The following is a 13,803-nucleotide window of genomic DNA, read 5'->3' as shown; positions in this document are numbered from 1 at the left end:
ATTTCTCAGGAGATAGATAAGGTGGTCAGGCACTCCCATTTCTTTAAGAACTTGCCATAGTTTGCTGTGTTCCACACAGTCAAAGGCTTTTGCATAGTCAATGAAGCAGAAGTAGATGTTTTTCTGGAACTCTCTGGCTTTCTCCATAATCCAGTGCATGTTAGCAATTTGGTCTCTAGTTCCTCTGCCCCTTCAAAATCCAGCTTGTACTTCTGGGAGTTCTCGGTCCACATACTGCTGAAGCTGTCTTGGAGGATTTTGAGCATAACCTTGCTAGCATGGGAAATGAATTCAATTGTACGGTGGTTGGAGCATTCTTTGGCAGTGCCCTTCTTTGGGATTGGGATGTAGACTGATCTCTTCCCATTTTTGTCCTTTCTCATGTCCATCTTTGCACAAAATGTTCCTTTAATATCTCCAATTTTCTTGAACAGATCTGTTTTTCCCCTTTCTATTATTTTCCTCTATATCTTTGCACTGTTCATTTAAGACAGCCCTCTTGTCTCTCCTTGTTATTCTTTGGAATTCTGCATTCAGTTTTCTGTAAATTTCCCTATCTCCCTTGCATTTTGTTTCCCTTCTCCTCTCTGCTATTTCTAAGGGCCTCATTGGACAGCCACTTTGCTTTCTTGCATTTCCTTTTCTTTGGGATGGTTTTTGTTGCTGCATCCTGTACAATGTTACGAGCCTCCATCCATAGTTCCTCAGGCACTCTGTCCACCAGATCTAGTTCCTTAAATCTACCCTTCACTTCCACTGTGTATTCATAAGGGATTCGGTTTAGATTATACCTGACTAGCCCAATGGTTTTTTCCCTACTTTCTTCAGTTTAAGCTTGAGTTTTGCTATAAGAAGCTGATGATCAAAGCCACAGTCAGCTCCAGGTCTTGTTTTTACTGACTGTATAGAGCTTCTCCATCTTTGGCTGCAGAGAATATAATCAATCTGATTTCAGTATTGCCCGTCTAGTGATGTCCATGTGTAGAGTCGCCTCTTGTGTTGTTGGGAAAGAGTGTTTGTGATGACCAGCTTGTTCTCTTGAGAAAACTCTTATTAGCCTTGCCCTGCATTGTTTTGAACTCCAAGGCCAAACTTCCTGTTGTTCCTTTTGTCTCTTGACTCCCTACTTTAGCATTCCAGTCCCCTGTAAGGAGAACATTTTTCTTTGGTATGAGTTCTAGAAGGTGTTGTAAGTCTTCATAGAACTGGTCAATTTCAGCCTCTTCAGCATCGGTGGTTGGTGCATAAACTTGGATTACTATGATGTTGAAAAGTCTGCCTTGGATTCATATTGATATCATTCTATCATTTTTGAGATTGTATCCCAGTACAGCTTTTCCCACTCTTTTGTTGACTATGAGGGCTACTCCATTTCTTCGGCAGGATTCTTGCCCACAATAGTAGATATGATAATTGTCTGAATTGAATTCACCCATTCCCATCTATAGCCAATGTCTATTTTAGAGACTGCTGGAAGAGTCTATGGCATCGCCAGTTAGGACTGAGAAAGATTCCTGTCAGAAAAACATTTGCTCGGAGCAGTCAATAATTAACTAAACAGAAGAAAGAAGTGCACAAACATGCATGGGAATGTGCATGCACACACACATATCCTTTGGCAATAAATGTCAACATCCCACATTAAGAAGAAAATGGAGCATAAGTGCACAGAATGGGACATATCTAAGGTCCAGAACATATGTTTTTGGATACTTGAGCTTACTGCCACAATTGGCCACAATTTTCCTTATTTTCCCCTTCCCAATTCTCTCTTCACCAAGAATAATCTAGTTTGATAATCTAGCTGCGTAACTGGGAAACTCAGTGAGATGGAGCACCTGCCTGTGGAGCCAAAGGTCAGGAATTTAATTTCTCAGTAAGCCTCTTGGCTGAAAGCCAGCTTGTATAACCTTCAGCAACCTGGGCAGTCCTAAACCACCTCAAAAGAAAGGAAAGAGCACTCTTTACTTAAAAAACCTTTTAAAAGATCACCAGATTTTGGAATCTTATCAATGGCACATTATTGCTGTAATCATTATATTATAGTTAAATTACACCATTCTTACAGCGTATCCAAAATTGGATAATTAACTTATTCATTAGAAACTAATGTAACTCTTACATTAGTTTCTAATGAATAAGTTAAATATCCAATTTTGCTCACATTTAGTGATCAAACAGACCTTCAAGGACAGCTTACTGTATTTGACCAATATCCAAGGATGGGAACTCAGCTTGCGGGACTCACTGTCAGGTCAGACTTAAGCCACACCAGCAACTCAACTTGGATTCAACTTGAGATTTTTTTTTCAATAATTCAGACTTAACTTGTGACTTGGAACCCACCCATGCCCCCCTTTTTCTGAGGGGAAAAAAGCTTGTTTTTAATAGGGACTCAAGCTGAGGACTTGGGGCTCAAGACTTGGTACTAAAGACTCAGACTTGGAACTTGGCACAAAGATTCAGACTTGGGACTTGGACCGAAAAACTGGCCAACATCTCTTATTAAGATTCTGTTCTGTAGAAAGTCCTACAGTTGCTGTAATGTTGGATTGTGCCACTTACGCAGGTGCTTCTCTTGTGTAAACTGTGCCTTCCACAATGAAAACCTGTCTGGTCATGTTTGCACAGGCGGTGTGATCCTGTGTTTCCATGGTATCTCAGAAGGATACTGACCAATGTGTTCTTCAATGTGCGCTCTCAATCACTCCAAGCTAGTAGGGTTTAGCAGGTCTCAGAGCAATGGCTAAAGTCTCAGAGAATTGCTGTGCTTCCTCAGGTCTCCAAATGGGAAGACAAATCTCATGGCTAGAGAGAATGGTGGAGGAGACAGTATGATTTTGCATTTGGTGGCCTTAATGCCTGAGTAAACATCTTCCTTTACTCCCAACTGGGGCAAGGGCCCAGTGCCTCGCGAATGGATATGTATGAGTTTTGCACACATAACAGTAATTTAGGAGGTCTGCTCTTCAGTAGTATCAGAAGAATCTCATCAATAGTAACTTCAAGAAATCCATACTGTCTGTCCATATTTTTCATGCACATATATACACATGCATACACATAAACACAACGGTTTGCCTCCTGAAACATTGTGCCTTCAGCCTTGAAAGCTCAGGGCATAGGAAGCTGCTGACCTGACCTGGCAACCCTAGTAGCTGGAAATGCTGGGGCAGCCTGAGCATAATGAAGCTGGCCAGCAAAGTTACATGAAAACAAGGTTGCCTGTGAGATTTGCGAATACATTAGGCCAGTTGGCACAATCAGCTTCACATGTTCCACCTGGAAGAATTGTTTGTGCATGCATCACAAGTGTAACCCAATGAAGTTAACTGCCAGTCCATCTCTGCTCTGGGAAGAGAGCATAGAGAGGTTTGGAGTGCCCACGCCTTCATGGCCACTCCCTCCCAATGGCTCCTCGCCTGGTCCACATTCCTGTTACATAGAACACATAAAGCTGCCATTCTCAAACTGCCATTTAACTCAGCAGCACATTCCTAAACAAAGATAGACATTGCTTACAAAAAGCAGTATGGGTTATCAGTTCTCCATGTGAGTAAGCAATAGAAGAACTATGGTAGTGGGGGAGGATAAAAAGTACAATCAGCAATACCCAACATAAATTATTATTTCATGCACGCCTCTCCTCATACATAACTTACATCTTTTGAAGCCTCATCTCTGTTGTCCCAGTTTCTCATTTTCAGTTACACAGATACACTTTTTGGAAGCTGTGCCATTTTAGTTATAACCATAGTGGACACAAGATTGATATCATCTGTTTTTCCATTTGGCACTTCATTATCATTCACATCCCCTGTGAGAAAATAAACAACCCATCCAGAATTTTCCTACGAAGATGTATGCCTTTTTTTTTAATACAGCACTTAGAAGTCTTTCTATGCAACAGAAAATGCTTGCTATCCATACAAAACTTTTTTTACTATGTACATTGAAAATCTGCAAAATAAAGAGGCTTCCTGAAGCCATTGATTATTCCTTGAAAATGCAAGAAAATCTCAATTATTAGAAGCGGGTGTTTGCAGATAATTTGGTTTAACCTAAGCATAATCTACAGACATTTTCTTGATCATTGCTGTGCACAGCATTAGGTATTAGTAACTCTCCAACACCACAAATACACATAGACATAGAATAAGTTCCTTAGAGGGTTGTAACCCCCAGAATACCCCAGCCAATACGATCAATGATTGTGCTGTCTAGGATATTTCAGGACCTGTTGTTTAAAAACATAGCTTTTGTCATCTCTGTTTTATATACAACAGTCCATTTTGTGTTTTCCCAAGATCCTACTTGTTTTGGTTCTTTTTACATGATATCCACACTTCAGCCATAGACTGGAACATTTAAACATGAATCTGTAAACTCTTGACCAAAAACTGTGGTGAAGATCCTGATTGAAGGCATTACTTTTTATATCATTTACTGCCATAGGCATGCTAGCTTTAAGTCTGGGGGACAGAAACTAGAAGGGGCATTGGGAGCTGCTGTTTCTGCTTTTTGGGAACCAGGGCAAACCTGGATCTATTTCAGTTAAATTGCTATTTTTCTTAAATGTTAGGTGATGTCCTGTGTTCCAGGAAATTCAAATAATATGATTGTATTTCCAAAACTGAAGCTACTTTGGAGTAAGAGCAGGAGAGATATAATGGTTTGTCGAAAGGGATACATTAATAAAAATGCTACATAATATTGCATCCAGTATTGGCTTTGCACTTTACAGAAAACATTCCCACATCTAGAGACAAAGCAATCTGTCTTCCCCCAATCCTCTCTGATCCTGTGTAGGCCTCTAGACCTCTTAAAAAGCTCCTATCAAGGATTTGAAGATCTTTGGGAAAAGGTGGAGACATGACCAGAAGATAAAATGTATCCGCAAAAATTGGGTGCCAATTCTTGCATGAGCAGAAGCACTCTTTTGCTTGTGAAATGACCTCATGACACAGCCCACTGATGTTTTCCGGGAGTTTGAATCCATAAAATATTATGCAGATGGTGATATGAAGTCTCCTTCCAAAAGCTGTTTCTAGCAAATTTCTCCATTCTTTGCCTGCATAACTTTTTGCCCTAATTTGTATTCATGAAAATCAAAGGTATGCTACCTCTGGCTTTTGGGGTACCTTTTTTTTTGTACATTAACAAAATTAAGCTCTTTCCTGCATGGGATATTACACATAAAGAATGGAGCAAAACCCTTGCACTTTTCATATGCGCTTTTGGTGATAACTTATAACATAATTTTCAGTGTATTCAAATTCCCAGCAGTTGCCAAACAAACACACTGGTCCTATTCTTTGGAGATTAAAAATATCTCATGTGTTCAGGTTCTTTCCAGCTTAGTACACTGTTTCTTTTGAAGGATTTGTTTTCCTGAGTTGAACTTTCAGGGCTCAGAACACCTTATCACACTTTTCACAAGACTTTTTTTTTTCATTCCCCCCTCCTCCAAAGAAGCCCAACAGCCTGTCAGGGCTTGTGGCAGTTAAATCCAAGCTCTCGGGGGATTTGTTTTTCTTTTGGCGTCAGATTAGATGTTCAAATGAAGCAGTGTTTTGGGGCTGAGAGTGAATGTCTGTAGAACTCTTAATGAGGCTAATCCCATGGCAGCACATTCCAAGTAGCTAATGGGCGCAAGTTCATTGCTTACTTTAACATCTCCTGGTCACAAAAAGGGAATGAATGACTTGTCTGGTGGGCGGTCATGAGCATATTATTATTAGTAGAATGACCAGCAGCAGTGAAATGTGGGCAGCACAAATTGACCAGCGAGAGCTTTAGACAGACTCAAATGTGAATGCTCAGGTAAATAATAATAATAATTCTTATTCGGTGTGAGTGTTTAATAGTGAAATATGTATTGCAGAGAATTAAGTGAGAAGCAAACATACTCTAACAAATGATGTATGTATTTGCGTCACTATATTTTTGTTCTATATGGTGGTAGAATAATGTACAGGAGTGAAGAACAGAAATTAAATGCATTGAAAAAAGTTAATTCATGCAATACAACATTATTTACAGATGTTACAGTTTGTATCCAGACTGCAGAAATAATTTATTGCACTAAATTTGTTAAGGCATTATGTTTCCTGTTTCATGTCTTTATTGAGCAATATCTGGTGATTTCAAACTACTGTAATTTAATGTAGATAATGCCACATTTCATTGCAAATGATCCTTATCGCACTATATTGCTGATTAAGTTCATCAAGTGGGATATTTTCTCCTTCAGTGGAAGTTAATATGTTACTAATGTAATACTGTAACTGATAAACCATTGGTTATGTACTTGAGGTTACACACTTAATAATAATCTCAATTTTCAAAATGTTAGAGTTTTGTCTAGTACACTGAAAAGTAAGACATGCTTTTGTTCAACTTAACATTTGGAAGTGAATTGTGCAACTAGGAATTGAAAACTGCACTATGATTGCAATAAATAACTTTGTTGAATTGTTCTGTTTTGTATTCTGTTGACATTTAAGACATATTCTGTGATCATTATTCTATAGACATTTCATTCGCTTTCTTTCTTGTGGGCTAGCAAACAGTAACATGATGCTAAACACCAAATGTTTGAGATATATGAGGTTGGCATCTTCATGCCCTGCTTGAAGGGTTGCCAGAATTATCTGGTTGATCAGCGCAGTAGGGAGTATCTCTTGACTTTATAGATCTGTATTTGTTCCATCCATATAGCCTTTTTTTCTTAATATAATAACATTTTACTTTTAAATTTAGTTTTGCTAGTCTGACAAGTGAATTTCTCTCAATTAAATTTCAGGGAAAGTTTTGAAAGAATGCTTCATTGGGCATATTCATCACATAAAATTTTTATTTCTTTGTTTTTACATCTCTGTAGAACATCATAAAAGCACTGTAAAATGAGCTTTAGAGAACAAGCTACTTTGAATGAGGTAGCAGCTTCCGCGTATCTTTCTGGTTAGAATTTCTTTAAGTGAATATTCTAGGCAATTGGATGCATAAAGTAGTTTTATACTGAAGGGTGAAACTATCTTCACTCTATTCAACTAACTGTTAATCTAAATAAGTGCACAATTTAAATTTAAAAAATCCAAGATAGATTCTATATTTCAAGGAATTGTTTTAATGTTAGAATAAATAAGCGAGCAAATATCCAAAAAAGGAAGAAAATTCGGCATTTGAAAAAAATTATTTGAAAACTGAATCCTTATCTGGCCCCTGCCTCTACCCTGAGCATTAGCCACAGGACTAGGTACCTTTCAAGGGAAAGAAAAATGCATGGCCTTAAAAGAATCCATGAAATATATATTGTTTCTACATGCTGACAGTGGAATCCAACAGTGGAGTAAATCTGGACATAATCAGGGATGGTTCCCATTGTAATCAATGGCGCTTAAGTTAGCTGCAACTAAGGTGGGTCCCATTGATTTCAGTGAGAACTCAATATGACTAATTTTGTGTGGATCTAATCCAGGATTTTCTTAATAAATGCTTATTTATTTGCTAAAAGTGTTTTAAGTTCTATGGGCAGATGTTTTGTGTGATCTCAGGTTAAATATTCTATTTAATTATAGTTCCATGCATTCTCAAATCTGTTTGGCATTTAATTCTGTGGAACTGTGTTCTTTCATAATGAGCAGGAGCTTCACTAGACTTAAATTACAGAAAGCGGCTCTTGCAGGGAAAAAAACTAATTATTCGTTGAAACAAGATGAACATTATTTTTCATATGAGAGGAAGATACTGATATATATGAGCCAATCTGACATGTATCAATAATGTTGTGTATTTTAGGTATCTGTTTTGAACACTTATTAAATGAGCCTTTGAAGACTCCAAAATTTAACATTTTTTTCTTTATGCTACAAATACTTGCAGTGTCTTCAGCATAAATGCATAATTTACCACTACAGTACACAGTTTGCAAGAGCAAAATAGAAACAACCTGCTCTTCTTCTTTAATATAGAACTGTGTTTCATCTTGTGCCACCACAGTTTCACTTTCCTTGTAGAAAATCAGAGATCCAAACTCATCAATGATCCCTGTAATAGTTTTCCAATTATAACATAAGGAGGAGGAAAGAGAGAGATAAAATCATTGGTATCCCCACAATCTTCTTTATAGCTGCGATGATACTTGAAATGAAAATATATTCATGAAAGCAGTGAGAAAGATAAATATATATCCTACATTAGATTTATGACACAAAATGTTGCTTCAGGTAAAGGAAATGAGCATTAGCAATTAATTGTTACAAGGTGGTATAATTTGTTAGGAAGAATACTTACGCGAATGCCAGGCTGTTTTATGTATAAGTAACTTTAATATATGTAGATATGTAAAGATACATAACACAGTGTAGTTCCATGTATGCTTACACAGAGGTTAGGTCCTATTATGTTTAGTGGGACTTAACCTGCAGTAACTGTAAGTGCAGCAGAGTCTAAAGCTACCAAAGCTCACTCATATAAATTTGAGATATTGCAACTTCTCATGGTGCTAGCGTTGAATGCATGGTGCTTCTTTTAAGCATGTTTTCTAAATATAACTGTTTATTCACTACTTCCTGGGAGGTGACAGAAGAAAGGATCCTCTGTAGTGGAATAAAAATTTGTAGTGAAGATAATTTGAGAGAGAGAAGCATTGGTTCTGATACTCATTGTGGTGTAATGGATAGACTGACAGAGTAGGACTCAGGAGGCCTGGGTTTGAATCCCCACTCCTCTGTGGAAGCTCGCTGGCGGTGTGGCACTGGTAATACCACTCTTTAATTATCTCACCTTGAAAGCTGTGTTAGAGTCATTATGTCAGTTCCGACCTGAAAGCACATAACAACATTGAGTTTAAATTAGGTGGGTAGATAATTAATAAGATATTAGATTATGTTTTTGTTTTGAGGAGAAAAATCAGTTGATGCAGCGTGCACCAATTCTGCCTTTGTGTGCAAATTCTATGTTTGTAGTGGCTGCTCCTTTTTTTCCGGTGGCTTCCTTATCATAAATGGTTTATCCAGAATGAGCAGAAATGAAAATTTTGCTTGCCTTTTCTTTTTCTTTTTTGCAGCCTCTTCTCTGTGGATTGAGAGATGATACTGGCTTCTGTTTGTGCCACATGTTTCAGATGAGCTATTTAGATAATTGTGAATTTTTAAAAAATTATCAGAGAAATATTCCTGATTCTAGTCCCAAGTAGAGCAGACTCATTCAATGAATGGGACATAGCTATCACAAGCAACATGGGTTCCAATGATTTTAATGGGTCTACATGAAACTCGCTGAGGTGGGTGTGGGGAATGGCACTAGCAAAACCACCCATTGAGTATCTTGAAAGCTCTATAAAGGTCACTATAAGGCTCCACTACGATTTGATGGCCTGTAACACACAATGCTTTGCACTAACCTGAGAAGTAGCTCTTATGTTTAAAGGCAATCTAGTCAAACACAGCAACACCCAATTTATTTCAAAATTATTGCTCTTTTTCAGTTAATTTACTGTTGTTCATATACAAGTATTTGCTTTATATGAGAGCCAATGTGGTTTAGTAGACAGATTGTTGGACTAGGAAACAGGAGTCTTGATTCAATTTCCTATTCAGTCATGGAAGTTCACTGATGGAGGTGATAATGATAAACCACATCTTAACCAGCTCACATACCTCGAAAACCCTATTAGGTTTGCTATAATTGGAAGCACTTTGACGGGACGTAATAACATTTCCTTTATATGGTATCTCACAAGGAATGATAGTTTTTATGTCTTCTCTTGTTAATATCATTTTTGAAAGTTGTGCAATTTTGCAGTTAGAGATAACAATTGTCCCTTTTTAATTTGTCACAGAACTGAGTACAGTGAAGAGAAACGGGGGGAATTTGATTTTAAGATACACATGGGTAGACAAGGCTAATAGTTAACATGCGTGACATTTGTATTTTCAATTCATTCAACTTTTCCCAGTCTATTTAGCTGAAACTGATTTTAACACATAATCAACCCCAAGTGCAGAAAGAACTAGAGTGTCTAATACAAATCCCACCCCCTCTGTGTGTATGAATGTGTGTAGCAGTGGTGTTAATGTGGAGCTGAAAAATCTTCCAAGCTTCCAAAAAAACTTTGTAAAAAATTCTGCTTCCCAAGCAGAACAAAACTTTTTCTACATTTGCTCCTGAGTTTTTATACTCTCTTATGAACTAAAAAATCCCCTGAGTTGTTTCTTCAGAAATCCCTGATGCAGGAATAATTCCCTCCTGCATGTGGTATTTCCTACCTTTCACACTTTTCTTTGTGAATTGCATGATACTTTATGTTCTCATGCTTCCATTTAGAAATTATATATCGGAAGCTATGAAGTTAGGTACTCCTGAGGACCTTGTCATTTTGAAGTGTTTCCATGTGGAAAGCGATTTCACAGGAGCGGAAAAGAATGTAATCTCTGGACATTTGGAGAAGTGTATGATATAGCACTTATTTCCATTCATAATCCATCATTATGTTGAGGTTAATGTGTATACATCAGGTCCTGCAAGGAACCCTATTAGAGCAGAAAACACAATCCCCCTCCACCCCTTATTTTTTGGTCCAACAAGCTGTACTAAAGTGCTTTGTGGTTCTTTAAAGGTTAAATTGATTAGCAAAATTATATAATAGTTCCTTACATTATCTTTTCTTCTTTTTCAGGCTCAGAAGTCGTGGATAGAAAGAGCGTTTTACAAAAGGGAATGTGTTCATATCATACCCAGCACCAAAGACCCCCATAGGTAAAAAAAAATACTTTTTGTTAATTAATTTTTGTATGTCAGATTATGCTTTATTACTGTACATCTCAGTGCAACTTCAGCTTTTGATATTTGTTAAGAAAAGGACAGCTCTGTTTTGATAAGTTGATAATTAACAGGCAACAGGAAAGTAAAACTGGCACAGCTTCATTCTTTTAACTGGTAAAATACTCTAGATGAGAAATACAGGTTTATTGTATGGGAAAAATGAATAATGACAGATAATACTTTGCAAAGTAAAATATTTTTATTTCATGATGAATGAGTGACATCCAATATCTTATAAGCAGACTTCCATTTATGCAGTGGGTGCACATGTATGACCATGACTTGCCTAAAAAGCAACTCTTCCCTGGCATTGAAGCAGATTTGTGGGATCCACCAAGTCTTCCAATGAGAGAGGAAACCCATTTCACCATTTGTTTGTTTAAAAGCAAGTACAATTTTCTTAAGATCTTAAGAAATAGGAAATATTTTAAAGATCTGTAACAATAAATTTGGTTTGTCAGCACATATTTAACCTACTTGAAAGCCTTATAATGTCGCCCTTTCACATCATCCTTAAGAAGAAATGAAAAGACTATAACAGTCATTTCAGGTAAGTCCAATGTGAGCTGGCATGCAAAGCCTGCTCCTGAGGCCATTGTGGTACCTGGGGTGGCTTCTGAGAGTTTTTCTCATGGATTGCTTGTTGGCAGTTACATTTCATGAGGAAGAAAACAAACAAACGAGCAAACAAACAAAAAACGTGTGGAGGTTTTTCAGGTATGCTGTCATATAGGAATGAGGAAAGGTGACCTTGCTTAAAATCCCACTTAGCGAGATTCACTGAAGTATTTGTACAATTCTATACCTAGTCCAAACTGTATTTATGAATATATCTCAGCCTGCTCAGCCTTTGGTTATGTTTACCCTGGTTCTTTGTCATGCTAGGAAATAAGAGCAATTTTTGCTTAATGCCATAGGTGTTGCTGTGGACGCCTGATAGGTCAACATGTGGGACTTACTCCAAGTATCACCATTATTCAAAATGAGAAAAATGAAGGTCGGCTTACTCGAAATGACATCCAGTCAGAGAAGTGGTCAATCAGCAAGCACACTCAACTCAGCCCCACCGATGCCTTTGGAACCATTGAATTCCAAGGAGGGGGTCATTCAAATAAAGCCATGGTAATTAAAGAATTCCAAAATGTGTTTCCTTCTCTATGAACCTCTGTGTGTTTGCTTTTCTTGAAAAGGGCATGTCTGTCTTTGCTCTACATGTCATATGTGGGAGAAGACTGTTATTATTTAAATAGCACCATCGATGTACATCAAAGGCAACAAAAAGTCTTCTGGTACCTCGAAGGCTAACAAATTCTCTCTCTGAATCTGCTCCATCTTACTCATGTTCATTTCCTTAAATATGAGATGGTATTTCACATTGGATATAAACAAGTCAATTAATTTCTTGAAATTCTTTTTAAAAAAAGATCTTATTCAAAAAGTGCTTCTTTAATATAAAATAATCAACTCCATTCAGCAGTTCTGTAACTTTATTAAAGAAGTAAAGGAATCTCTTTTTAATAGACTTCTAAGAAAAACGTAAACTATTGATGTAACTTTAAAACAGACTGCAGTTCAATGCAGCAAATTGCTTTTTCAAGGATAAACTGAAAGTCTTAAAAAATTTTCAACAAACAATATATCAACTGAAGTTATATTTATTTGGTCAACATTGTTCTACAAAATACTCATACGCACTACTACTATTTAATTGCTCAAATTGCCCAGGTTCAGGGGAAAAAAAGACATCAGTCTTCCAACAAAGCATGTCTCCATTACAGATGTCCATTTCAGAGAGCCAAGCAGGCAACCTGGTGCTTGGGATCAAATAGTAAAATGCCCCACACCCTTAAGCCCAATGGTTCTTCATTCTTGGCCCTGTTTCCAGCCATCTAGCACACTACCTTCATGTAGTGAAAAAGATATTAATTCAACAAGTATTATGTTGCCAACCATCATGAATTGTTTACATAGTGACATATACCAGTCTTGATCTGAAACAGAAGAATAAATGATATTTTCCCAGACACTGAGTTGCCACTCTGAATTTTTTTTCCCTTCCCATGCAAGTCATTTTAAGTTAATTTAAGGCTTAAAAAGCCAATGTTCTCAAACCCAGAAACATTTCCAGCCACACAGTAGAACATGTGGAATATGGTTCTCTTGCCTGTCAAAATAACATGGTTGTCTTTCATTTCCACTAAAGGTTAGTCACCTTGTTTATTCCGTGACAAGGTCTCCAAATGCTTGTGGCTTTGAACTGCTGTGCTGCAGGCATTCAGAGATTGTAGCGTACTAGAAACAACAGTATAAGTTCATGATTTATTCAACTAGCATATGGTGTATGAACGCTAAACCAATTTTTAAAGTTAACTTTAGCTATCATATTTGACAAAGTCATTATGGAGACTAGGTAGTGTGTTATAGTTCCACGTCAGTTCCAGTAAAATTTGGTAAAATTGAGGCCTTATTTTTTTATTATTTTTATTTTTTGCTAAGTTGACAGTGTAGCAGTGTTTAATTGCCACTGCAAGATTTCATAGAACTTATTTGCAAAGAAACCATAGTCACGCAATTTCTTTCAAAATAATTGTTGCCAGCACTCAGATCATATAAATGCCACTTCATTTGTCATCTATCACCAACTTGCGCTTTACTAAGTTGACATTTTTTCACTATAGAGAAAACTTCCAAATTTAACCCCATTTTATGTTTGCAGCAATGTTACAAGCTCAAGAAAATGACATCATTGAGACATAAACAATGATGGCTCATTATTATGTTCTCAGTCTCATGTGCCTTCTGTCACCTCCGTTCTAGCACAACTGTGAGGAAGAGTTAAACTAATTAATCTGTGTATGGTTTATTGAATTAATTAATTAATTAAACTAATTCATCTGTGTATGGTTTATTGAAACACAGCATCTTCCTGAACCAGCCTTTGAAGTTGGCAGCTCATGGTCTGAGCACAGAAGTAGC

The 13,803-nt window shown here is 37.2% G+C and overlaps 1 protein-coding gene across 8 annotated transcripts in view; it reads left to right on the top strand.

Moving 5' to 3' along the window:
* The window catches only part of TRPM3 (transient receptor potential cation channel subfamily M member 3), a 534,030-nt gene that overhangs the window by 349,530 nt on the left and 170,697 nt on the right, over positions 1–13,803 (top strand). For 5 of the 8 annotated variants that reach the window (XM_078385072.1, XM_020798619.3, XM_020798621.3 and 2 more), the window contains exons 2-3: positions 10,682–10,761; positions 11,745–11,949. In XM_078385072.1, coding sequence (XP_078241198.1) covers positions 10,682–10,761; positions 11,745–11,949 — 285 coding nt within the window. Of the gene's footprint in view, positions 1–5,606; positions 5,824–7,338; positions 7,420–10,681; positions 10,762–11,744; positions 11,950–13,803 lie in introns of those variants that run through there. The other 3 variants (XM_078385074.1, XM_078385073.1, XM_072992206.2) reach the window with 2 other exon arrangements.

Source organism: Pogona vitticeps, chromosome 2 (genome assembly GCF_051106095.1).
Source record: "Pogona vitticeps strain Pit_001003342236 chromosome 2, PviZW2.1, whole genome shotgun sequence".
NCBI lineage: Eukaryota > Metazoa > Chordata > Lepidosauria > Squamata > Agamidae > Pogona > Pogona vitticeps.
This window is presented reverse-complemented; position numbering and strand designations above follow the sequence as displayed.